At 37.8% G+C, this 25,260-nt stretch overlaps 1 protein-coding gene across 2 annotated transcripts; it reads left to right on the forward strand.

The window, feature by feature from the left end:
• Positions 1-1,410: 1,410 nt before the first annotated feature.
• Positions 1,411-24,927, forward strand: TCFL5 (transcription factor like 5). Of its 2 annotated transcripts, none has more exons than XM_036748258.1 (6): positions 1,411-2,662; positions 5,000-5,186; positions 5,762-5,924; positions 7,907-8,159; positions 19,326-19,467; positions 24,106-24,927. In XM_036748258.1, the coding sequence occupies exons 1-6, from the start codon at positions 1,890-1,892 to the stop codon at positions 24,226-24,228; spliced, it is 1,641 nt and encodes a 546-aa protein (XP_036604153.1). In that variant the 5' UTR covers positions 1,411-1,889; the 3' UTR covers positions 24,229-24,927. The 2 variants fall into 2 exon arrangements, with proteins under 2 accessions (XP_036604153.1, XP_036604154.1); XM_036748259.1 differs by having other exon boundaries at positions 1,615-2,662; positions 7,910-8,159; positions 24,106-24,926.
• Positions 24,928-25,260: the final 333 nt, after the last annotated feature.

A 25,260-nucleotide genomic window follows, 5' to 3' on the forward strand; every position in this document is an offset into this window, starting at 1 on the left:
ATCAACAGAGGGAAGGCATCAGAATTAAAAGTGATCTGGAAAGCTTTCCTGCAGAAGGCACAATTTTAGCTGGGACTTGAAGGAAGCCAGAGAAAAGGAAATATATGACAGATGAAAATTAGATCCAAAAGATTTGAATTTCTTTGACAAAGAGTAGAAAGAGAAATTTACAAAAGGAAAGCAGTATTAAGTAATGAGTCTTCCAGGACTTGACTATGAGACCAATGCTCTCTCTCCACAAAATACAGACTTAATTTCATATGCCGCACTTAGGGACATACATGCCAAATGTGTCTTCCCTCCGAGACGTCAACTAATTTTTTTTGGGGGGGGGGCGGGGGTCAGGTATGAAAACTTTGCTCTGCCGCTAAACAAAGAAACGGGAGAAGCAACTGCTTCTCCGCTGAGGGAGGGTGGGAGGGCAGAGGAAGGCGTTGGGCTTTCCCAAGAACGAGGCTACGAGGTAGGAACCCTAAACTTTCCAAATGTGATCTTAAATCAGAGGCTGGAATGATGCTGTTGCTATTGCTGTCGGGTTGGGATTTGGGTTTTTTTTGTAGCTGTTTTTTTCCTGTAAATTGGGCAGAAACTACACCCGCTGGCAAAGGCCAGAAGACCTTCCCATGTCACCTCGCCCCAAATCACCTGCTTCCCTCCCCCCTCTCCCTCATCTCAGTCCTGGTCTCAAGGAAACCGGGGCCCCCGGGAGCAACTGCACGTGGGCCTTTCCGTGGTCCAGCCGTCCGGCGTAGCGTGGCGTGGCGTGGCGTGACGTGACGTACAAAGCCGCTTTCCAGACCTCCGGCCGTCCTGCACCACGCGCAGAAGCGTTTTTCCCCAGTACTCGTTTGCACCCACGCTCAGCAGTCGCGACCTGTGGGCGCACGCTCGCCCGCCTCCTCTTAGCAACCCAGACCTATGGGCGAGCCCCTGCTCCCTCCCGACTCCCACTGCGCTGACCTTTGAGCGGGGAACGCACGTGCGCACTCAGAACCGCGCGCGCACGGCCCCTATCCGGGGCTAGCACATTCCCTATTTATCCCCGCCCCTTACCCCGGGCCCCCTCTTCGGCTTTTCAATACTTCTTCCAATTTCTCCAGTCATAAACCCCTGTCCCCCACCCCCTTCGTTTTTCTGTCCCCTGAAACGGTCGTCGTCACGGGCTGGTGGGTCAGGCAGTTGGTCACTCCGGGGTGGGCGGGGAATGGAAGAAGCTAGGTTAGCCCCGCCCCCTGGGCCAGTCAGGCGGCGGGTAACGGGGTCGAGGGGGAGGGGCTACCGTTGGCTGAGGGGGCGGGGCAGAATGGGCATGCGCACGCGTGCTGAGCTCTGCGAAGGGTGAGCGGTTTTCCCTCCCCCAACGGGAGCTTCTGCTCGTCTCAGTGGGTTTCCCGCGCGCGGCTCGGCGGCGCCGTCCCGGGGTTTCTGGTGCGCGCCGTCCCTCCCTCCCTCCCTCCCTCGTTTTCTTTCTCCCCCCAGGCGCGAGCCGGTGCTCCTCCCTCCCTCCCTCCTTCCCTCTACCTTCCCTCCCCCTCCCTGGCCTTCTCCTCTTCCTGGTGGGTCCCGACGCGGGGAACGGGGCCTCCCGGGCCGCCCCGCGCAGGCTCCTCCCCCCCACCCCCTCGCTCCCGTTGCTGCTGCTGCCGCCGCCCCTCTTGCCGCCGCCGCCACGCTTTGTGGTTGGGGGACGTCCAGGTGACCAAACCAGGGGGCGGGGACGGGGCGCCCGTGTCAGCTGGGGGGGCGGGGGTTTGGGACGAGCCCCGCCCCTCTCCCCGCCTCCAATCGCGGGGTGAAGTTCATCCCCTGCCGGGGCTGCTGTCGTCCTCTGCAGAAGGTGACCGGGTGGAAGCCCCGCAACCCCCAGGTCAGCTCTTTGTTTGGAAGTCATGTCCGGTCCGGCCCCCCGAGAGCCCCACGCGTCCACCCCTCAGGCTGCTGCTGCTTCGGCCTCGGCTGCTGCAGTAGGCGGCGCGGCTGCTTCCGACCCCGCCCCCGCGGCCGAGGGCGCTTCCAATGACACTTCGTTCGGGGAGCAGGGCCTGAGCTTCACCACCACAGACCTCAACCTGGTGGAGATGACGGAGATCGAGTACACCCAACTGCAGCACATCCTCTACTCCCACATGGAGGCCCAAGCCAACGAAGGGGAACTGGAAACCCGGCTAAATTCGGCCTTCTTCTCCACGAGCAATCCTTCGAGCCAGGCACAGTACCAATCTTCCAGCAGCACCAGCCAGCCCAGCTACTCTTCCAGCAGCACGGGGAGCCAGTCAGTGTATCCAGTCATCTGCCAGTCAGGCCTGACTTCTGATGGCAGCTTTGTGGGCTCAAACCAGTGTCTGGGACACATTGATTTCCAAGAGCTGAGAATGATGCTGCTCAGTGAATCCAATTTACCTGTGACAGTTGCCAACCAGGTAGAGAAAACACCCAACAGTAGCTCTGTAGAGGTCACTGGCCACAGTGTGGTAAGAGTTAAACATGGAGAAAATGTTGGTGGACCAAATAAAGAAAATATAGCTGTTGAAAATCTGGCTCCCGTGCCAGAAACTAGATCTAAATCTGCAGTCCGAGTTCGGCTGGAAGACAGATTCAACAGTATCCAGACAGAAATTCCCAGGTGCCAAGAGCCTCAGGAATCTGGAGTTACTCTTAACAAGTGTGTTTCAGATCTTTCTTTTTTTAATTTCATAGATTTTTTAAAATTGCTTCAAAACATTTTCACGAATTTTGAGTACAAAAATGTCAGGAACAACTAAAAATAACATGCTTAAGTGATTATACCATAACATTTTAAAATCACTTACCTTACATTATGCATTACAGCTTACAGAGTGTCTTCCTTAAATTCTGTGAGGTAGAGAGTGCAAATGTTATTATCTCCATTTTAAAATTTCTTTTCCCATACCTGTAGGGGATGGGAAATTCTCCCTGTTTATTTAAATAAAATTAAGTGATGCAGAAACTGAGGAGAGAGGTGAAGTGACTTGCCCAGGTTCACACTGATAGTTATAATAATAGATTTATATAATATTTTTAAGTTTTGCAAAATGCTTTACTCTCACTCAATCCTTGGACATTCCTGTGAGGTGTTTCCTACAAGTATTATTGTCCCCATTTTATAGATGAAGAAAAAGACAAAGAACTGAGATGACTTACCTGGGTTCACAGGCCTAGGAAGTGACAGAGTTGTAATTTAAACCTAAGCTTTCTCACTCCCAGTCCCATGTTCTTTCCAGTTCACCACTGAAGCCTCATATAAATGTATGAGTATGTATACACTTAATTTTTAAAAATCTTTCTTTTGTTACTATTGTCTGTTTTTGCATCACCTTCATTTCCAAATACATTTCTTCCCTACTCTCCTTCAGTGAGCCAGCCCTTGTAACAAAAAATTGAATAAGAGGGGAGAAAAAAGTAGTTTAGAAAAACCAACACAGTAATCATTTGTAACGGTACATGCAAATTACACACAGTCTCTCACCTCTGCAAAGAGAGGAGGAGTATTAATTTTCTCAGCCTTGTCAGGGCGACTTTGGTCATTATATTCACACAGCACTAAATTAGTTGTCACTGTTTTGCACTTTCTAGTTTTGCTTACTTCACTCTGTATTAGTTCATCGAGTTCCCCTACTCAGAATTCTTCATATTCACCATTTAATATTAGAGTTTCTTAATAGACCATTACATTCATGTACCATAAATGTATAGTCATTCTTTAATCAGTAGGTATCTACTTTGTTTTTAGACATACACACTTTTAACAACTTAATAAAAATTTGTCCTAACAGCTTCAAAGCGATGTTTTACTTAATTTTAGCTAGATAATTCTGTTAAAGGTACAATCAAAAGAGGTAGTTTTGTGTTATTGTGATAGTAAAATAAAATGTTTTGTATATTCAGCTTTTAGTACTTTTTAAAAAATTGTAAGATTACATAAAACATTGTATCATTTGTAGTTTGAACCTTTAGTCTGTGGCTATACAGAAAGGGAAACAAATGATTGAGGTTATTAACCAGGTGGTCTTGGCAAAAAATTCTTTGCCTGAAATTTGGATATGTCACTAGAGTTACTGCTTTGATGAGCCTTTCTCCTTACCTAAATAATTGCCTCAATTCTCATTCATTTTACTTTTGCAAAAATAGCCATATAGACCTATTCAAACAATATTGAGGAACTTATTATACAGAATTAAGTTTAAATGAACAATGAAAGTACTCCTCATTGCATATGTATATATATACATGCACATGTGTATATAATACATGTGTATGTCATATGTGTGTGTATATATAATATGCATATTATATATATGAATGAGATACCTATTTCAAATAGGTGCAGAGTGATGATGTGGGCAAGTCACTTAAACTCTATCCTAGGCAAAAGCCTAAGACTATAAACTGCTGATTTGTATCAGTGGAGGAAGTTTTCCAGACTTTTGAAATCACAGATTAAAATAATCCAAAATCCATTAAGTTGAAATTGGCCAATTTATTTCTTGTGTTCAACAAATTCAGTTAAACATTTGTTAAGCATCCATTATATGCAAGTTACTATTTCTAATAGTACTTAAGATGAGCAGCCTACCTGCTGAGGCAGGATTTGTGGTCAGTAGCGGTTCTCTAGACTTGTCATTGCCCATTCTCACTTAAACCTGACCTTGTTCACTTCAGCCCTTCATCAGTGGTTTGGGTGAAGAAGTAGAGCAAATGAAGGTAACAGATATGCCTTGAGTTGTTTGCACTGGCTCAGAAGCGAAGAATAATTAAAACCATTAAAATAAGAAATTAGAATGCCGTGCCCCTTTTAGTGGAGAGTAATGGGAGTGAGGGCAGTCACTGAGCTAACTAAGGTCAGTAACAGTAACTATTTGACCTGTATTTAGAAAATCAAATGTGATCTGTCAGTCAGTGGCTAAAATATGTCTGGAAGAGTATCAGTTGCATATTCTTGATTTGTTTTTTTTCTGGGTTGTCCTTTTTGTTTTGGCAGTTTGGTAACCCTTATCCGACATCCGTCCGAACTAATGAATGTTCCTCTTCATCAGCAGCAAAACAAATGTACCACATTAGTGAAAAATAAAACTGCTGCTGCTACTACTGCTTTGCAATTTACATACCCATTATTTACTGCAAATGCCTGTTCTACTGCTGGGAATTCTAATCTTTCACAAACACAGGTAGGGAAAATGATTAGTGAAGCTCTGAAGTAATAACTTTTGATGGGTTGCCATGGCCAAAGAATGCACCTAAGGTAGCCAACCTACTAGTGATGAGCCTTTCCATATTTAACTGGGCTGGTCCTTGGACAGCGGACACTCTATTGCTAGGATCATGTTCCAAGCCTTTCCAGCTTGGTAGAAACTGCCAGAGCTTGTGTTCCACTCATACTCTTTAAGTACCGAGGGTCACATCTATGCCAGAATAAGGCATTAGAATAGGATTTTTGTGAAGGTACATTTGATAGACTTTATTAATCATTGTCTTAATTAGGTCTCATGGATTGTAGTCTTTTCATTGGATCTGATAAATGACTTTTTAATAAAGGTATTTGGGGAATATTTTAGACTCCACAATATTTAGTTTGCAAATTTAAAGTCTCAAAGTTGTATATCCATAAATGCTGTTGTTAGTATTTACTTCATGTTAAAGTACGTTTTACTTGTGGCAGCAGAGAGGAGATTAAGATGCAATATCAATAGATATCAATAGATAATAAAATTAATTATATTGCTATTCCTTCATTATATTCCAGAGTTCTAGTAACTCATGTTCTATACTTGAAGCTGCCAAACATCAAGATATTGGGTTACCCAGAGCATTTTCTTTCTGTTACCAGCAAGAAATTGAATCTACTAAACAGACTTTAGGCAGTAGAAACAAGCCTTTACCTGAGCAGGTTTGGATTAAAGTAGGAGGTAAGATATATGACATAAGATAACAGAATCTCTTTCTTTGGCTAGGCTATGCAGTAGACATTGTAAAAAATTATATTAGACGTCAGTTTTGTCACACAACAATTTCCCATTATGGGGAAACCTTTTTAGAATTTTATCAGTGATTCCTATCCTTACTGGCCCCATATCCCTAAAGTGATCATATTTAATATTTTGAGCATTCCTTCTCAAGCTTGAACATTTGAATTGTGCTTACCTACTGTAGCAGTGTACTGACTTGTGGGTTTTTTTTTCTTTTTAATAGTGAATTTTGTAAATAGGTATTGATTTTTTGTAGTAATAGTTTTTATCTTCAAGTTGCTTAAAGCACATTATAGTTCTTCCTTTTTAGTTTTCTCTCCATCTCTAATTGAGGAGTCTGAAATCCTCTGTAGGTAAATTGTCACTAGAGCAGATATTGCAATGAGGTACTTAGTATAAAAAAGCTTTTTTCCAAATCCTAAGTGATTGACCTTTAACAATGGTTTGGGGATCTATTTCCAACAGATTTTTCTATGACAAATAATTCAGTAGAACCAAAAACTTTCCTCTCTCATAGAGTAATTGGATTTTGTACAGTGAAAGTATGAGTAAATATTCTTTGAATTATAGTTAAGAGCTACTGAGTTATAGCTGAATTCCGTGCAGCTCTTCTTTTGCAGCATTTGTACTAGTAAAGAAGCCCTTTTGACGGGGACTTATCATCTAAAATTATAACCCTGAAATTCTTTGCTTCATTTTGCTACAGGGCATGAAAGTCTACCACTTAGAGATTCATTTATGTTTCATCTTATGAGATGTTTAAGTGGTTATCAAATCTTAGTGTGAATTGGGTTAATCAGAATGCTTCCTTTCTAATAAATTGAGATTCATACTAAGAGAAAGGGAGTTGTTATTGGGGATAAGTTAAAGAAATTTTATAGCTTGGTATAGATATAAGCCTGATGCCAGAGTTTGGACATGCAGACATGGAACACTTAAGAACCATGGTGGGAAAAAGCTCAGAAAGGGACATAAGGTGATATGAAGGCAAATTTGGCCTATTTTGAAGTTTTGTTCAGGGTCAGTCCTATTCTTCAACCCTTGACACTTCAAACATTTTTCATCATGTGGGGCGGTGGGAAAGGGAAAGGTGGAGCTTAAACTTTAAAAACCACCCAATAAAACAAAATTTCTAGAGATTTTTGGGAAAGGAATAGGATAAAGGTGTTTGCCATGCCACCTCTTGTTCTATATCGAATAAGAACCACTGAAAGGCTGAGCTTATTATAGTAGGAGGGAAATAATTCTATGGAATTTATTATAATGAGATTTCACTGGTTTCTAAAGAATAAGTACAAATTCAACCTCTGTGTTTCTATTTAGTTTGTAGTAAGATCTCCTTTAGGGTAAGAAAGTATTATATCTCATGCCCGTTAGGTTTTTGTTTTCTTTTCTAAAAGTTGCAGTAAGAATAACAATTGTAGTAATATTATACTGTGCTTTAATAAAAGGAAGAGAAGATGTTTTTCTTTTTTTGGAGAAAGCAATTATGTTTATTAGTCTTTGGTTCTTCAATTTTTATTTACTCTGAATACTAGAAAATGTAAACAATTCCAGCTTATGTATAAGTACCTAAAGATTCTTTTAAAAATAGAGAGTGAAATACAAAGGTATTTCATTGTTAATAGAGAGACATTCCAAATATAGCATTATAAAATAGACTTCAGATTTAATGCTAGGCAGCCAACAGATTTCATTGCTAAAAAGGAGTAGCATCTTTACTACAGAAGTACAGTAGTTAACTTTTAAGTTAATTTATTAGTTTCGCATTAAGTTATATTCAAACTACAAAATATTAATTTTTCTATTTTGTACTTAATACAGAATCTAATAATGCAAAAAATCAAGGATTAATGTATTAGGAATTCATTTAAAAGGAGAATAAAAAATTAAAGTACTACTTTTTTTCTTGTTTTGCAAAGAAGAAGCGTTATGTAAACAAGCAATAAATAAAAGAAATCGCAGTCGAATGCGTCAGTTGGACACAAATGTAGAAAGAAGAGCTCTTGGAGAAATTCAAAATGTAGGAGAAAGCCAGAGTACCACAACTTCACAAGGTGCTTGGCAGTCTACAGAATCCACACAATCAAGTCTAGGTGACCAGACACAAAGTGGGCAACAGGGTGGACGCTCTCAGCGCAGGGAGAGGCACAATCGAATGGAAAGAGATAGAAGGTAAGTAATATGATTTAGTAGGTTTTGTTCACAAATTTTAAAACCATTGGTTTCTCATAATCAAAGACCTTTTTAACTATTTTCTGTTTATTAGGCCCTTAACTAAAGGGTAGGCAATAATATTTTGTTATTTAATAGTAATTCTGGTAAAATGGTAAGGAATAAGGTTGAAACTAATGGCTGGAGTATTGGTAAAGTAAATTCATAGATTATTTTAAATAACCCATTTGTATTACTCATATTCCTAATCTCTTTCATCTTCCTCATGACTCTTTTCCTCCCATAATCGAGAGTTGGCCATTTTAATTGATTTTTAAAATTGTACTTATATGCTTGACTGAAGTTTGATTCCAATGCACCATTCTAAAATGGCAGTGGCTCTGAGTTCTCAAAGGCTATACAAGTCCTTCACACAAGCTCTGGCAAATCTTTCAGAACTTGAAAGACTTTGGGTCGGGTTCTGATGACCATTTCTTGTCTGAGCATGTCTGGAGAAACTCATCACCAAGTGACTGCTGGATGATTAATTTTTTAACCATAGCTCCCTGCATATGCCACGTTCTTCATTAGGCTTTTCCTGATCTACTTCCCCTACCCCCAACTGCCAGTCCCCTCCCCCAACTCCTGACTTAACTTTGTACATATTGTGTGCATTTATTGTATATATTTTTATATGTACATGCTGTCTTCCCCTACAGAATGTAAGTTCCTTAGGGCAAGGACTGTTTAATTTTGTCTTTGTATACCCAGCACCTGGCGCAATACCTGGTACATGATAAGAGCTTATTAAGAGCTTTTTGACTCATAGCAACTCATAGACTTCCCATGACACTGTTGCCTCCCACTTACCATAATTTGATCTTTTTTTAAAAATTTTTTTTATTTAATATATTTAGTTTTCAGCATTGATTTTCACAAGAGTTTGAATTACAAATTTTCTCCCCATTTCTACCCTCCCCCCAACTCCAAGATGGCGTATATTCTGGTTGCCCTGTTCCCCAGTAAGCCCTCCCTTGTCACCCCACTCCCCTCCCATCCCCTTTTCCCTTCCTCTCTTGTAGGGCAAGATAAACTTCTACGCCCCATTGCCTGTGTATCATATTTTCTAGTTGCATGCAAAAACTTTATTTTGTTTTTGAACATCTGTTTTTAAAACTTTGAGTTCCAAATTCTCTCCCTTCTTCCCTTTCCACCCACCCTCTCTAAGAAGTCAAGCAATTCAACATAGGCCACATGTGTATCATTATGTATAACCCTTCCACAATACTCATGTTGTGAAAGACTAACTATATTTTGCTTCTTCCTAACCTATCCCCCTTTATTGAATTTTCTCCCTTGACCCTGACCCTTTTTGAAAGTGTTTGTTTTTGATTACCTCCACCCCCATATGCCCTCCCTTCTATCATCCCCCCTTTTTTTATCTTCTTCCTCCTTCTTTCCTGTGGGGTAAGATACCCAACTGAGTGTGTATGGTATTCCCTCCTCAGGTCAAATCTGATGAGAGCAAGATTCACTCATTCCCCATCACCTGCCTTTTCTTCTCTTCCTACAGAACTGCTTTTTCTTTCCACTTTTATGTGAGATAATTTACCCCATTCTATCTCTCCCTATCTCCCTCTCTCAATATATTCCTCTCTCGTCCCTTAATTTGATTTTATTTCTTTTAGATATCTTCCCTTCATCTTCAACTCACCCTGTGTCTGCTCTCTCTCTCTCTCTCTGTCTCTGTGTATATATATATATGTATACACACACACACACACATACATACACACTCACATATACACATATATACATAAACACACACACACACATATATGTATATGTATGTGTGTGTGTATATATATATATATATATATATAGGCATATTCCCTTCAGCTACCCTAATACTGAGGTCTCATGAATCATATACATCATCTTTCCATGTAGGAATGTAAACAATACAGTTCAACTTTAGTAAGTCTCTTGCAATTTCTTTTTCTTGTTCTTTTTCTTGATTACCTTTTCATGCTTCTCTTGATTATAGTGTTTGAAAGTCAAATTTTCTATTCACCTCTGGTTTTTTCACTGAGAAAGCTTGAAAGTCCTGTAATTTATTGAAAGGCAATATTTTGCCTTGGAGCATGATACTCAGTTTTGCTGGGTAGGTGATTCTAGGTTTTAATCCTAGCTCCATTGACCTCCGGAATATCGTATTCCAAGCCCTTCGATCTCTTAATGTAGAAGCTGCTAGATCTTGGGTTATTCTGATTGTGTTTCCACAATACTCAAATTGTTTCTTTCTGGCTGCTTGCAGTATTTTCTCCTTGACCTGGGAGCTCTGGAATTTGGCAACAATATTCCTAGGAGTTTTCTTTTTGGGATCTATTTGAGGAGGCGATCGGTGGATTCTTTCGATTTCTATTTTGCCCTGTGGCTCTAGAATATCAGGGCAGTTCTCCTTGATAATTTCTTGAAAGATGATATCTAGGCTCTTTTTTTGATCATGGCTTTCAGGTAGTCCAATAATTTTTAAATTATCTCTCCTGGATCTATTTTCCAGGTCAGTGGTTTTTCCAATGAGATATTTCACATTGTCTTCCATTTTTTCATTCCTTTGGTTCTGTTTTATACTATCTTGATTTCTCATAAAGTCACTAGCTTCCACTTGTTCCAGTCTAATTTTTAAGGTAATATTTTCTTCAGTGGTCTTTTGGACCTCCTTTTCCGTTTGGCTAATTCTGCCTTTCAAGGCATTCTTCTCCTCATTGGCTTTTTGGAGCTCTTTTGCCATTTGAGTTAGTCTATTTTTTAAGGTGTTGTTTTCTTTGGTATATTTTTCAGTATTTTTTTGGGTCTCCTTTAGCAAGTCATTGACTTGTTTTTCATGGTTTTCTCGCATCCTTCTCATTTCTCTTCCCAATTTTTCCTCTACTTCTCTAACTTGCTTTTCCAAATCCTTTTTGAGCTCTTCCACGGCCTGAGACCAGTTCATGTTTTTCTTGGAGGCTTTTGTTGTAGGCTCTTTGACTTTGTTGACTTCTTTTCGCTGTATGTTTTGGTCTTCTTTGTCACTAAAGAAAGATTCCAAAGACTGAGACTGAATCTGGGTGTGTTTTCACTGCCTGGCCATGTTCCCAGACAACTTACATGACCCTTGAATTTTTCAGTGGGGTATGACTACTTGTAGAGTGAAGAGTTCTATGTTCCAAGCTTGGGGGGATGCGCCAGCTCTGCCACACCAGCACTCCTCTTTCCCCAAGAACCCCCAACCCAGACTGGACTTAGATCTTCAGCAGGCTCTTCACTCCTGCTCTGATCTGCCACTTAATTCCTCCCACCAGGTGGGCCTGGGGCCCGAAGCAACTGCAGCTGTACTTCTGTAGCTGCCCCACCTCTGCTGCCCCCTGGGCGGTGACCGAACCATGAACTCCTTCTTTCACTCTGTCCCCAGCAGCTTTTCCCACTAACCTTCTCTGTTATCTTTGGTGTTTGCATGTTGAAAAGTCTGGTAACTGCTGCAGCTCACTGATTCAGGGCGCTAGGGCACACTCCGCCCGGCTCCTGGTCTGGTTGGTCTGCGCCGCCCATGCTGGGCTCTGCTCCGCTCCACTCCCAGCTTCATGAGGGATAGACCTTACCCAGAGATCCAGGCTGTCCTGGGCTAGAGCCCTGCTTCCCTTCACTATTTTGTGGGTTCTGCAGTTCTTCTCTGTTGTGTTTGGTGTTTGTGGGTCGAGAAGTCTGGGAACTACCACAGCTCACTGATTCAGGGCGCTAGGGCACGATCAGCCCAGCTCCTGGTCTGGTTGGACCACGCGGCTCACGCTGGGCTCTGCTCCACTCCCAGCTCTGTGTGCAAAAGACCTCTCCCAGCAACCATCCAGGCTGTCCTGGGCTGGAGCCCTGCTTCCCTCTGCTATTTTGTGGGTTCTGCGGTTCTAGAATTGATTCAGAGCCATTTTTTATAGGTTTTTGGAGGGACTTGGCAGGGAGCTCATGCTAGTCCCTGCTTTCCAGCCGCCATCTTGGCTCCACCCCTAGTGGTTACCCCTTAATTTCATCTTCTCAGTCTTCTTTGCTGGTTCAGTACCCCAAGTATTTGTCCTAGACTCTGTTTTCTCTCACTTGGTAACCCCATTAGCAGTCCTGGCTTTAAATATTCTTTTTATGTAGGTGTCCTACAGAATTGTAAATCCACTCCCACCCTTTCTTGAGTTCCAGTCCTGTGTCTCCAATTGCTTATTGAGCATTTCAAACTCAAACTGTCCCAAAACTTATCTATCTTCTGAAATTCCTTGTTTATGTCAAATGTGCCACCATCTTTTTAGTCATCCAGATTCAAAACATTGGAATTATACTTTCTAGACTTCTTACTCTCTCACCCCACATATAAATTAAGTTGATGCTTCTGTCTTTACATCTCTTACATCCATCTCTTTATTCATGTCTATAGCTACCACTCTAGTTCATACCCTCATTACCTTTTGCCTGTACTCTTGCAACATCCTTCGGCACCTGCCTCAAATCTTTCCACTCTTCAGTACATCGGCCAAAGAGACGCCAAAGTATAGATGTACCCATCTCATTCTTCTATGGAATAAATTTCATTGGCTCTCTGTTGCCTTTAAGATAACATGTGAACTCCTCCAGTATTTAAAATGCTTCATGGCTTTGCCCCAACTTAACTTTTCCAGCCTTAATATACATTAATCCTCCTTCCCAAATGGTCCAGTCAAAATGGCCTTTTTACTCTCCACATATGATATTAAATCTGCAGTACCTTTGTACTGATTGTCCCTATGCCTGGAATGCATTCTCTTCTTTGCTTCTTAAAATCACTTGATTCCTTCAAAGCTCAACTCAAATACTACCTTCTACATGAAGCTATCCTGATCTCTCCAACTGCTAGTGCTCACTTCTTTCAAGTCTTGTATTTATCTTGTATGTACTTAGAAATATATACATGCTATGTGTATATGTATGTATGTGTATGTATGTGTATATATATATATATGTAAAAGAGAGAGAGCAGACACAGGGTGAGTTGAGGATGAAGGGAAGATAGCTAAAAGAAATAAAATGAAATTAAGGGATGAGAGAGTAACTTACTGAGAGAGGGAGATAGGGAGAGATAGAATGGGGTGGATTATCTCCCATAAAGGTGGCAAGAGGAAGCAGTTCTAGGAGAGGAGGGGAGTGGGCAGGTGAGGGGGGAATGAGTGAACCTTGCTCTCATCAGATTTGGCCTGAGGGGGAATACCATACATACTCAGTTGGGTATCTTACCCCACAGGAAAGAAGAGGGAGGAAGATAAAAAAAAAAAATAAAAGGCAGGGGGATGATGGAGTGGAGGGCAGATGGGGGTGGAGGTAATCAAAACAAACACTTTGGAAAGGGGACAGGGTCAAGGAAGAAAATTCAATAAAGCAGGATGGGTTGGGAAGGAGCAAAATGTAGTTAGCCTTTCACAACATGAACATTGTGGAAGGGTTATACATAATAATACATGTGTGGCCTAGGTTGAATTGCTCAACTTCTTAGGGAGGGTGGGTGGGAAGGGAAGAGGGAAGGGAATTTGGAACTCAAAGTTTTAAAATCAGATGTTCAAAAACAAAAAAACTTTTTGTATGCAACTAAAAAATAAGATACACAGGCAATGGGGCGTAGAAATTTATCTTGCCCTACAAGAAAGGAAGGGAAAAGGGGATGAGAGGGGAGGGGGGTGATAGAGGGGAGGGCTGACTGGGGAACAGGGCAACCAGAATATACGCCATCTTGGAGTGGGGGGGGAGGGCAGAAATGGGGAGAAAATTTGTAATCCAAACTGTTGTGAAAATCAATGCTGAAAACCAAATATGTTAAATAAATAAATTGCATTAAAAAAAAAAAAAGAAATATATACATGTTCTGTCTGTTGGTAGAATGTAAGCTCCTTGGGGGCAGATACTGTTTCTTTTTTGTCTTTGTATCCCCAGTGCCTAGCATAGTGCCTGTCATATAGAAGGGCCTTAATAAATGTTTTTTGACTGATTGATTGTTAGAGAGATTATAGTCTGCATTGGTGGAGGCAGTAGCCACACTGACGAAATCACAGATTCTTCAAGTACTATCTTGTTTAATATTTGAAGGTATAACAGTTGCTACCTACAGATAGCACTTAAAGGTTTACAAAGGACTTATAATACATTATCTCATTTGAGCTGCATGACAATATTGTGAGATGGTACTGCAATTATTATCATCATTATTTTACTGATGAGGAAACTGATACTCGAAAAGGTTGTGACTTACTTAGGTTTACACAGCCAATAAGTGTTGGCGGTGGGATTTGAACCCTGATTTCAAGTCTACTCTCCACTCCATCACATTGTCATCTCTATATAAATATATAGATTATGAAAATCACTAATTCAAAGTTGAATCTTCTTGTTCTAATGCTTACTTAAAGCAAGTTAGTTCCGTTATAAAGGAGATCTATATCAGGTGCATATAAGCTATAATTATTTTCATGGTAGTCATTGTACTTTTGCTTTCACAAGCATACCAAGTGTCTCATGACATGTTTCTTGCCTATGAGTATGCAATGAAGCTGTCTCCAATTCCATTTGCCTCTTTAGGAAGAGCTGTGAGCTATAATTTCATTTAGCTTCTACTTCTGGTTTTGTTACATTTAGAATGACAGTATGGATGTGTTTAATTCCTGCAGTCCTATGTCAGTTCACTTGATGGACAAAGATCTTGTCCTTATGATACCAGTAGTTAAGTTAATGTTTGTAGATGTCATGAAAATCATGTGATTCTTTGCCCTGTACTCCCTTTTCTATCACTTGGCCACACTTACACTGTGAAATTGGGACGAGGCTGCCTAGGACTGAGGATCATTTTGCTTTTTCTTTGTTTAATGGCTTGTCATGGCCAAAGAATTAATGACCTAATGGTCAGTCAGCTGGTGGCCAGCCTTTCATCTCCTTAGCTAAGCTGGTCCTTTGACAGTAGAAGCGATCTGCCATAGGATCATATTTGAAACTTTTCCAGCCTGGTAGAATCTGCCAGAGTTTGTACTTCACTGATACACTCTTTGAGAACTCAGAATATCCTCAAATTTTGATAAGGCATTGGATAAGAGTTTTCCAAAGGATGAAGAAGTAAAGAACATGACAAGAGACTTCTAAACTAAGTCAATATATGTATATGTATACAAACATATAAATATGCATATATGTACATATGTGTATGGATATGCAGGTATGTCACAATACTCAGTGACTTCATTATGAAGGTGGACACAGGGAAGGGTTGCAAAATGTTTTGCTAAAAATGGTTTAGAATTAAGAAAGTCTAGAGTCTCAAAAATAATTCCAAAGCATTAAGTCCATATTTCAACGAATACTTTCTATAGGGAAAGATTTAAGAGGTGCAGTACACCAAAGAACTTCACAGAAAATGAAATTGACCTATATCTTATAGCAGTGACTGAGTCATTTCTGAATTTGCGCTCTTTTTAGAGTTGAACCATCAATTACAGCAAAGATCAAAATCAACATCAAACTGAAAAAAAGGATAAAGCTAAGACAGCACTATATGTTGTTACAGCAACTGAAACCCAACCTATTTAAACAAGCTTTTGACTCTGAAAAATGGCAAATGACTAAAAATAAAGATTATCACCATTTCCTAGAGAAAGGCCAAACACTATAAATATATTAAGAAGTTTGATTTTTTTAAAGTTCTAAAATTGCCTCATCTAGTGAACACGTTTGATGACATAGCGAAGCAGAATCACAGCAGCCTCAAGCAACATGAATTTTCCGTACAAGCTTAGCTTTAGAATTTATATACAAGGAATGGGAAAGGTTACTCATAACATTGTCTGACAAAACTGTTAAAAGTAGCAAAAGGGAAAATGAGTCCAGAAAGCTGTGCATAAGACCCAGTTGCACCAGTTCATCCCAATAGCACTGATAGATGAAACTGGAAGATAAGAAATTTTAAAAAGCAACAGATTTACCAGCCATTCTATTGTGATCTAGACTCTTCACTAATTATAGTAGAATCCATTACATTTGAACTCGTTGCATCTCAGTGCTTGATGAAGAGTGAGAACTGGCACTTGAAAAACTGTCATTGGGAAGAGTGGCTGGGTCTGCTGAAGAATACACAGAAGAAATCTGCTTGAGGCAACACAATTTTGGAGGCAACTGAAGAATTTTCAAGATTCATAAAATGGGGAAAGATAACAAATGAATGGGAAAAAATCATTTATGGTACTATTACCAAGAAAAGACAACAGTATCAACAGCTACTGACTGACCCATTTTCCTACTTTGTTATTTCCACGAAACCTTTATGAGAATGAAACCTGTTAAGGGTATCCTTGATAAAAGTTTGAAAAGGGGACAGGAAGACTCACAGACCATTTTCTAGAATATTACCTCTTCATTCATACAACTGATTGAACAGTGTAGAGAATACAAGATCCAATCGCATCTTATTAGAAAAATAATTTGACTTGGTAGAGCAAAACACAGATTTTTAAATTCTATGTAAGCAATGTATGTATTGCAATTCCTTGATAGATGTAACCACTGAGGTAATTTTTTTCATTGAAACAATGATTATCAAGTGAAACATAAAACAAGGGAAAATGCAGTTGCCAAAGGTTTTTGACTACTGTCATTGAGGAAGTCCAGAACAAACTCCAAAAGGAAGATTGAATCCCTGTGGATGATATTAAACTGATTGCACCAAGCCCCAGAATATTACAGGCTTTCCATAATGAGATTTACAGCTGCAAAAGAGATTGGCAAAGAAATCTACGTAGGATAAGCCACATGGATAAAGAATACATATTGCCCAGGTTGTAGCATGTAGGTAGATAGTCAACCCATTAAGTTAGTCACTATTTATATCTTGGATAAGGTACAGTAAGGACAATTTTCTGGGTCCAAAACTGAACAGAAGGAAGAGCATGTACTTAACTGCATTTGGGAAATATACAATGCTTTCCACAATCCCAAGCTGTTCCCTGATACACATACCCATTTTTTTAGTATCAGTATTCTCCAGGTGATGCTATGTGACTGTGAATGATGGAATACCTCAATCTCTGAAGAATAATACTTGTGGGTGATCCAAAGGGCATTGGAGAGATTCATGGTGGGTGTATAAGTAGGCTGTGCATATTAGCAGTGATGACTTGACTTCAAGAAGTACAGTAAAATACCATCTACAAAATATATGCTTGGAAAAGGAGGTGGGATTGTCTTGTAGCTAGAGTGAGTTATCCATCTGGTTGGTTTATGTACAACACTGGTACCATAAGAAGTTGAGACCTAGAAGAAAACCTCTGGTGTTTTGTGCAAATCATGGTTCCATGGTGGAATTATAGAAGGATATAAACAAGAGTCACTCAAAATGAGACATTTCAATATGCACTGGTGGAGGAAGTCCCCACATTGATTACATCATGAAGCCATATAGGGCACAAGCATATATTAATCACTTCAGGGCTTCAGTAGACTATGAGTTTTATATAAATAATTACAAATGTATTCTTTGAGAGGCAGTGTGTCATAGTGGATAGAGGGCTGGCCTTGGAGTCAGGAAGACCTGGCTTCAAGTCTTCCCTTTGACCTATACTGCTGGTGTGACAGTGGGCAAGTCACTTAACCTCTCAATGCCCCAGGCAATTTTATTGTACTGTAAGTTGCAAAAAAGTTGTTCACCTGCATCAGTAGAGGGAATTTCCACACTGGGAGTGCCATGCACTGATGAAATCACAGGTCTAGACTTTAAAAAACAAAACCCCAAACCTTTTCCTACCTGGGTATCCAGTTGAACCTCAGTTACACAGTTGTGCCTCTAGCATCTAGTGAATTGCTCACTTGCTTTATGGATGTGGTTAGGAATATGCAGATTGGCAAATGGGACCACACTGTATACCTTTTCACAGGACCTGCATCCTTAAGACTCTGGATACTAATGAATCAAAAATTTGGATGCTACAATGTAGTCTAGGGATACAGTGCAAGTTAAATTAAACTTTGCTTCTACTAAGTGATGCTATAAATATATTTCTATAGACTGGATATCCCACATTCCTCCAAGTTTGTTAATGTGGAATAATTTTTAGAGATAAATTAATATGTCAGGTCTACATTTAGCATAGTTGGATTGCTGTGTAGTACCTTAGTACCATTATATATTACCCCATTGAAATGAAAGCCTTAATTAACCTCTAAGAATGGACAATTTTGGAAGTACTTTATTAATCCATAAATTCTGACTTTCTTCAAATTTTATTTGGATTAATCTAACACAACCCAGCAAACATTTATTAAGTGCCTCTTGTTTGCTGAGTGCTGATGAAATAGTCTAGAATTTAAATATCAGTCTTGGAAAACTATAGTTTATAAATTGTTTAGAAGTTTAGAATATTAAAAAACACATTAACTTCTCCAATATCGGAGAAATACAAATTAATGCAATTTTAAAATACTAACTTACAACTGGCACTCTGGCAAAAATAATTGAAAATGCAATGTTGGTAGGTTATAGGGAAACAGACACTGTGCTACATTGTTGGTGCAACTGTAGATCGGTGTAGTTTTTTGGAAGGAGCAATTTGGCAAAATATAGAGCCACAAAAGTGATCTCGGAGACAGCTGGTCCTCTGCATTCTCATTCTTGGGACATATCCTAAAGATGCCATTAAAAGAAAAAATAATCTGCCTATACAAAAATGTATTTGTAGATGATTTATTTATAATCATATATATGCAACAAATGGAGAATGTCTGAGTAAAACATGCAGTGTTAATGCAGCTGAGCATTATTGTGCCATATAAATAAATTTGAAGAATAAAAGGAAAGTGGAAAGATTTATATGAAGTGACTCAAAGCAAGGTCAACACAAGAACAACAACATACACATTGATATCATCTAAAAACAATAAAGACAACAACTTTAAGTATGCAAACAGATTGAGAAGGGGATATAGAAAAATACATTATTGTGTTTTAAAATTATGTTTTTTTCAGTGAAAAATGTATATAGTTTTGACTTTGATTTGTATTTGTTAAGAGTGTTAAGTTTATAATAAAATTTTTTTTAAAAGAAACATCATTTTAGATGGCTAGTTTTATTTAGTTTCTTTCATGACTACTTTGGGTTTTGAATACAGGCGCAGAATTCGGATTTGTTGTGATGAATTGAATCTTCTAGTTCCATTCTGCAATGCTGAGACTGATAAGGCAACAACTTTACAGTGGACTACAGCATTCCTGAAATATATTCAGGAAAGACATGGAGATTCTCTGAAGAAGGTTAGTAATTAGGCCAAAGTAAATTTTCAGAATTTCACTTTAAAAGCCCACAAATAATTAAAAGTGGTTGGCCTTCTTTATTTTACCAATTATTTTCAGACTGGGGTCCTTTATTATTTTCTAAAATATTGCCATCAGGATATTAGATATAGTATCAGGAAATAGATACACATTATGTTACTTAACATTTATTAAAAGTGAAGTGAGAATTGTAGCTAGCCAACAATACATCAAACTGGCTTTCCAAATTTACAGTATGTTATCAGAGTTAATTGGTTATTAAAAACTACAAATATTTGCATGCCTATTATGTGTAAGCTACAGCCAGGTGCTCAGGGGATGATACCAGAAAAATAAGTTAGGGTCATTGCCCTAAGAGAGTTGGAAACCTAAATATACATAGAAAAAAATTAACAAAAGAAGGTGGTAATTGTTAAGTATCAATTGCTAAATATCAAAGTGGTTACAGACAGTAAATTCTTCCTGGGGGAAGAGATCAGTGTAATCTCTTTTAGAGTAATCTGGAAAGGCTTCAATGAAGTATGACTCACAAATGTACATATTATATGTGCTTTAGCTGTAGCATTTATTATGTAGGTGGTATTTCACAATTGAATTTGGATCCTCAAAAACGATGTTTGAATGCTAAAGTTTGTATTGGACAGTTTTGTCAATGACTTGATGTTTCATACTAAAGTTATTTTTGCTGAGGTGGTTTTATTTTGACCATGCTATGCTTTGGGATGGTTATGTTTGCTGTAGATTTTGGTTATTTGCTTCTGCTACTCTGGGAATATGGTTGTCAGTCATACTAAGAACGATGGGCCCTGGCAGAACATAACTCTATAGGATAGTGATTTGTAAACAGAATACAAACTTATTATTTTACATTGAAGGGAATACTTGTTTAATCTACTAATCACTACTGGACAATGCACCCCACTTTCACATAGGAATTTGATTTGGTAACTAAAATTAGACATTTATTTAGCAAATGTGAAATTGAAAGTATTAAAGATATTTCTAACGGGATCATGGTAAAGCCTGATAGATCCCCCTACTCCAGGGTCAGTACTTGTCCAGGCTACAGAGAAACCACCAACAGATAGGGCATCCCTCTCTTGGACAGTGCTTACTCGGGGTGATACCAAGTTTGTTTCTTCTTCACACTCCTTTTATGTTTTCCATATTAATACACGAATCTCATGAATCACACCAGTTCATCCATTTCCTGATTTTTGTCTTATAGTTGGCACACTTAACCATATTGTGTATCATTTGTGTCAGATTTATGTCTATATGAAGTATTATGTTAATTTATAATGTGGCTTTTCTTACATTGTATTGATTTATGTTTATTTTTAATTAAGTGAAGTTTTGAATACTTTTGAAATTTATCTTTTATTGGTTTAATAAACTTTTTGGTGTTCAGCTTGCAAATCTAGCAGATATTCTTAATACCTATATAATGGATATGGGATTCTTGCCTTCTTTTAATAGAAATAGGAACTGGGTCATTAGTAGCTTCATAGCTTGTTTTTTTAAAAAAAGTTTTATTTTTGCCTCTTTTTTTTTTTACTAGTTATTTCTTTATTCTCTTTCCACTGAATCTTTCCTTATTTAAAGAAAACATTCAAAATCAGCTGACACAACAATAGCATTTCACAACATATACCACATTATTTATCTGTAGTCCCTGCCTTTCCACTGAAGAGGAAGTAATATTTCCTTATCAGTTTTGTTTGTCCCAGATTATTTATTATAATTCATCATAAATTAAGTACTTTTTAGTGTTATTTACATTATTATAGTCATTGTATATATTGTTCTCTTGGTTTTTCACTGCATCATTTTATACAACACCTACCATATTTCTCATACTTACCTTTCTCATACTTGTTTCTTACTCTTACTCCGTTACATTCATATGCTGCAGTATAGGCACCTGCTTCCAATTAATGGGCAACCATTTTGCTTCCAGTTTTTTGCTACTAAATTGTGCTGTTAGGAATATTTTGTTTTATATTATAGGACCTTTTTCTGTCATCAACTTCCTTAGAGTGTGCTCAGTACGGTAATCACTTGGTCAGAGGTTTAAACCATTTAGTGATTTTACTTTCACAAATTCTAAATTAATTTACAGAAAGATTTTGACAAATTCTTAGCTCTACCAGTAGTGTATTAGTAAACCTCTCCAACATTGCCTATTTCTGGTTTTTATCATTTTTGCTAATTTGGTAGGTATGAGGCTTAAGTGTACATTTTCCCCCCTTTTTATTAGTGAAATGGAACAGTCTTTCATATGGTTTTTGCCATTTGCATTTCTTCTGAACACTGTTCATATTCTTTGTCCGCCTTTCTGTTGGAGTCTTCATATTTTTGCTTCTAGGTAAAATTATCCCTAAATTTGACCAGCAAAATATGATTAGCCAGTTAGTGATGGTTCTTTAGGAATTAAAACATAAATAAAAATACATGTTTCTTTGGTCACAACCTTAATAACCATTTCATCCCACCCGCCCCCCGCCCATGAAATTCAAAGGGATTTGCATGAATTAAGACTAGGAAATGTCATATGGTCAAAGATCATATTTGACCCAGTTTGCATAATTATTCAAAGTATTACCAACAACTGAGGTTGAAATTTTAAATAGACTTAGAAGCTAGAAACTAAGAATGATAATGGGATATTTATGATACTTTCAGCCTAACTCTATAATTCTGGAAAGAACAATTAATTCTATAATTTAATTTCTTTAATCAGATAAAGATATCTGTCTCCAACATATGGAATAAGGTATTATCAAAGTAGGGATAAATATTCTACATTTACATTTTCTGTTATATAGATATGTATGGGCATGGTGACAGACTGTATGTGTTGTCTGAGGACCATACCAGCTAAATTTGTAGAGGCTCATCACCAGAAGGTGGACCCCCAGGTGATGATTTTCCACACATGAAATTCTCTATTGAAGCATGGAGAGGTTTCAGTTTGTTATCAGTGAAAGGAGTACTTACTACATTGATGAAATAACATATCATTTATACTACTAAAGCATAGATACGTATTATCTCTGTTCACATGGATGAAGAACACTGCCTTAATGTCATATCAGACATTGATCATCAGGTTCAGTCTAAATAAGAAATCCCATCTAATATATGAGCCATTTAATTGACAGAGTTAATCAGAATAAAAACATAATTGTAAAAATAAAGGTGTGTTTATACTTCAAGTGAGTGTTTTATGATATTTTGGTTTATAGTGAACATTAGTACACTAGGGCAAATATACTTTATTAATGTGGGGTTCTACATGAGCCATAGCTAATCTGTTTGCCAGTTCTTTGTATTGATAAGTATAAGGTAATAAGTATGAATGTTCTTCTTTGCCTACTTGGAATTCAACTTTAGTTATGGGCATGAGTCTCATAATTACAAAATGTAAATATCAGCTTTGGTCACATGGCATCTTTCTTACAGAATGAAACTAAATTATAAAAAAAAACCTTCTATTAATTGTATTTTTGTGCATATAAGCTTGCACTTGTTAGTGAAAGAGGAAGAAGGGAAATTAAATGGGGAAAATATCAGTAAATATCCATGGCTATATGCTTGGTTTATTCAGTTGGTTGGGGTTTATGAGATCTGTTGGCTTTACTCTGACCTACACTCCCTAACCTATATTGTAAAAATGCATGACTTTTTTCATCATGGTGGGGTCGGGTGGATAGAGTGAGTATAGTGCAAGTATACATAGATTTGCCACTCATCACCACTAGAAAAAGCATTTAAGATGCATGCTTTATTAAGCATGAAATTTCATTAAATGAAATTAATGAAATTTCATTAAATGAAAAAGTAGTTGTGGATCTACTCTTAATACATTTTACATGGAAGCATAGTTCTAGTAACTTGTCTTAGGAGATGAAGTGTGAAATAATATGCCTCATCTTGAATTGCAGCAAGCTTCTGAGGCACTTTACATCCAGAGAAAAGTATAAAAAGAATTCATACTCGGACTAAAAGATGTAATAAATATGTAAAAGATGTAATATATTTGGGAATGGGAAGGTAATTGGTATCTAGTTTTTTGAAAGAAGATGGATTTAAAAAATAAAAAATGCCTTCTAAAATACAAAACAGTGGTACATATAATCTACATTTATTGTATTACCTAAGAATTTGCACCAGTGTTTAACATTGCTACTATAGTCCTGACTGCCAGTGTTATTAAGTAATTATAGTAATTGCATAGTGAAGTAGTAATGTGATACTTTTCCTAAAAACCAGTAAGGAATATATAATTAAAAATCCTATAATTAAAAAAAATATAAATTACTTTTTCTGAATAGTTAAAATGACTTTTTTTATTCATTCTAAGATTTGAACTAAAAGCTAACCATAGTTTGAGAATTATAATTTACTTCTCATTTTTGTGAGCATTTATTTGAAAAACTATTTAATAAACTGTTAAGAGAATTTCATGTGTAATTTATATTAATATTAAAATAATATTTTTGTAAACAGCCTAAGTGTTTATACTGTTATTAATTTGAAGCTCAGTAGTTTTATATCTGAATGCTACTTGCATAAATTCAATATATTAACTTATTTATCATTTCTTGACTTTAGGAATTTGAAAGTGTATTTTGTGGTAAAACGGGCAGAAGGCTAAAGCTGACCAGACCAGACTCATTAGTAACATGTCCAGTGCAGGAAAATCTACAGAATAGCCCCGCTATGGAGATCAAGTAATTTGAACTGAATACTTAGTATTTTTACTAAATATATGGCTATCCAGGGATGATCCATATCTGTTTTCTACAATTCTGGAATTCTAATCTTATGGTCTAATTTTATATTGACAACGTTTGTTACTGGGATTCCAGTAGTAGTGACTTACTGGCAACATTAAACTAGAACATTAAATATTTGTTCATCAGTGTCCTCTTAGACCTTTGGGGGACCAGCAGCATACAAGAAAGCATCTTGACAATAATTAGTAAGTAATTCTTCAATTATCAACGAAAGCCATCATGTTTTTCTAACATGATATGTTATAAAACTATCTGAACAATCTGATTTGTGTTCATCTTTATTAAAAGGTACATTGCTTTTATTTATATTTCAAATATGCCCACTTAGCAATTGGAACAAAGTTAAATTGTTCTTGACTATAAGTAGTTTGGAAACGATACTGTATTTGAGTTAATTTGCCAATTGTCTATCCCCCTTGGAATTATATTTTCAGTCATACAGTACTGTTTGTTTGCATTGCTTGCAAAATACAGTACTGTTTTAAACTATTTTACCACAAGCTTTCCAAAAGTTTCTCTTAAAGCTGCTTTTGCCCATAAATGGTATACTGTAAACAATGGATTACTTATATGCACAGAATATTTTCATATTGAGAGTAATCGCTCTATGTGATAATAAACTACAGTGTTTTGAACTAAAATACTTTCAGATTTGAGTGGCTTTATTTATTACAACAGATGACACCAACAGGCTTTAAAATACATACAAAGTCACCTAAAATAAATACTGTAAAATCACAGATATTCACAAATTTGTAGCAATTTATTTTCCAACAAAAATAAGTGTCAAAGAGGTAAATCTGGCTAGAACTTTGTGTGTATAGGACATCACAAAATTTTTTAAAATTTCCTTTGATTTTTAATAATACTGTGTCACCAGTTTAATATTACTGGATGCAGTGAGCTTTTTTTTTATTTTTTTTTAACTGGGATTCCATCATAATCTTTGGCTATGTGCACAGTATTTGTG

This window comes from Trichosurus vulpecula, chromosome 3, assembly GCF_011100635.1.
Source record: "Trichosurus vulpecula isolate mTriVul1 chromosome 3, mTriVul1.pri, whole genome shotgun sequence".
Taxonomy (NCBI): Eukaryota; Metazoa; Chordata; class Mammalia; order Diprotodontia; family Phalangeridae; genus Trichosurus; species Trichosurus vulpecula.

Bases quoted from the DNA above. Each gene is read 5' to 3' on its own strand.
- TCFL5 (XM_036748258.1), top strand. From the start codon at position 1,890: ATGTCCGGTCCGGCCCCCCGAGAGCCCCACGCGTCCACCCCTCAGGCT. The intron at 2,663-4,999 runs GTGTGTTTCAGA...TTGTTTTGGCAG, and splicing joins TCTGGAGTTACTCTTAACAA to TTTGGTAACCCTTATCCGAC. The intron at 8,160-19,325 runs GTAAGTAATATG...TTTTGAATACAG, and splicing joins CGAATGGAAAGAGATAGAAG to GCGCAGAATTCGGATTTGTT.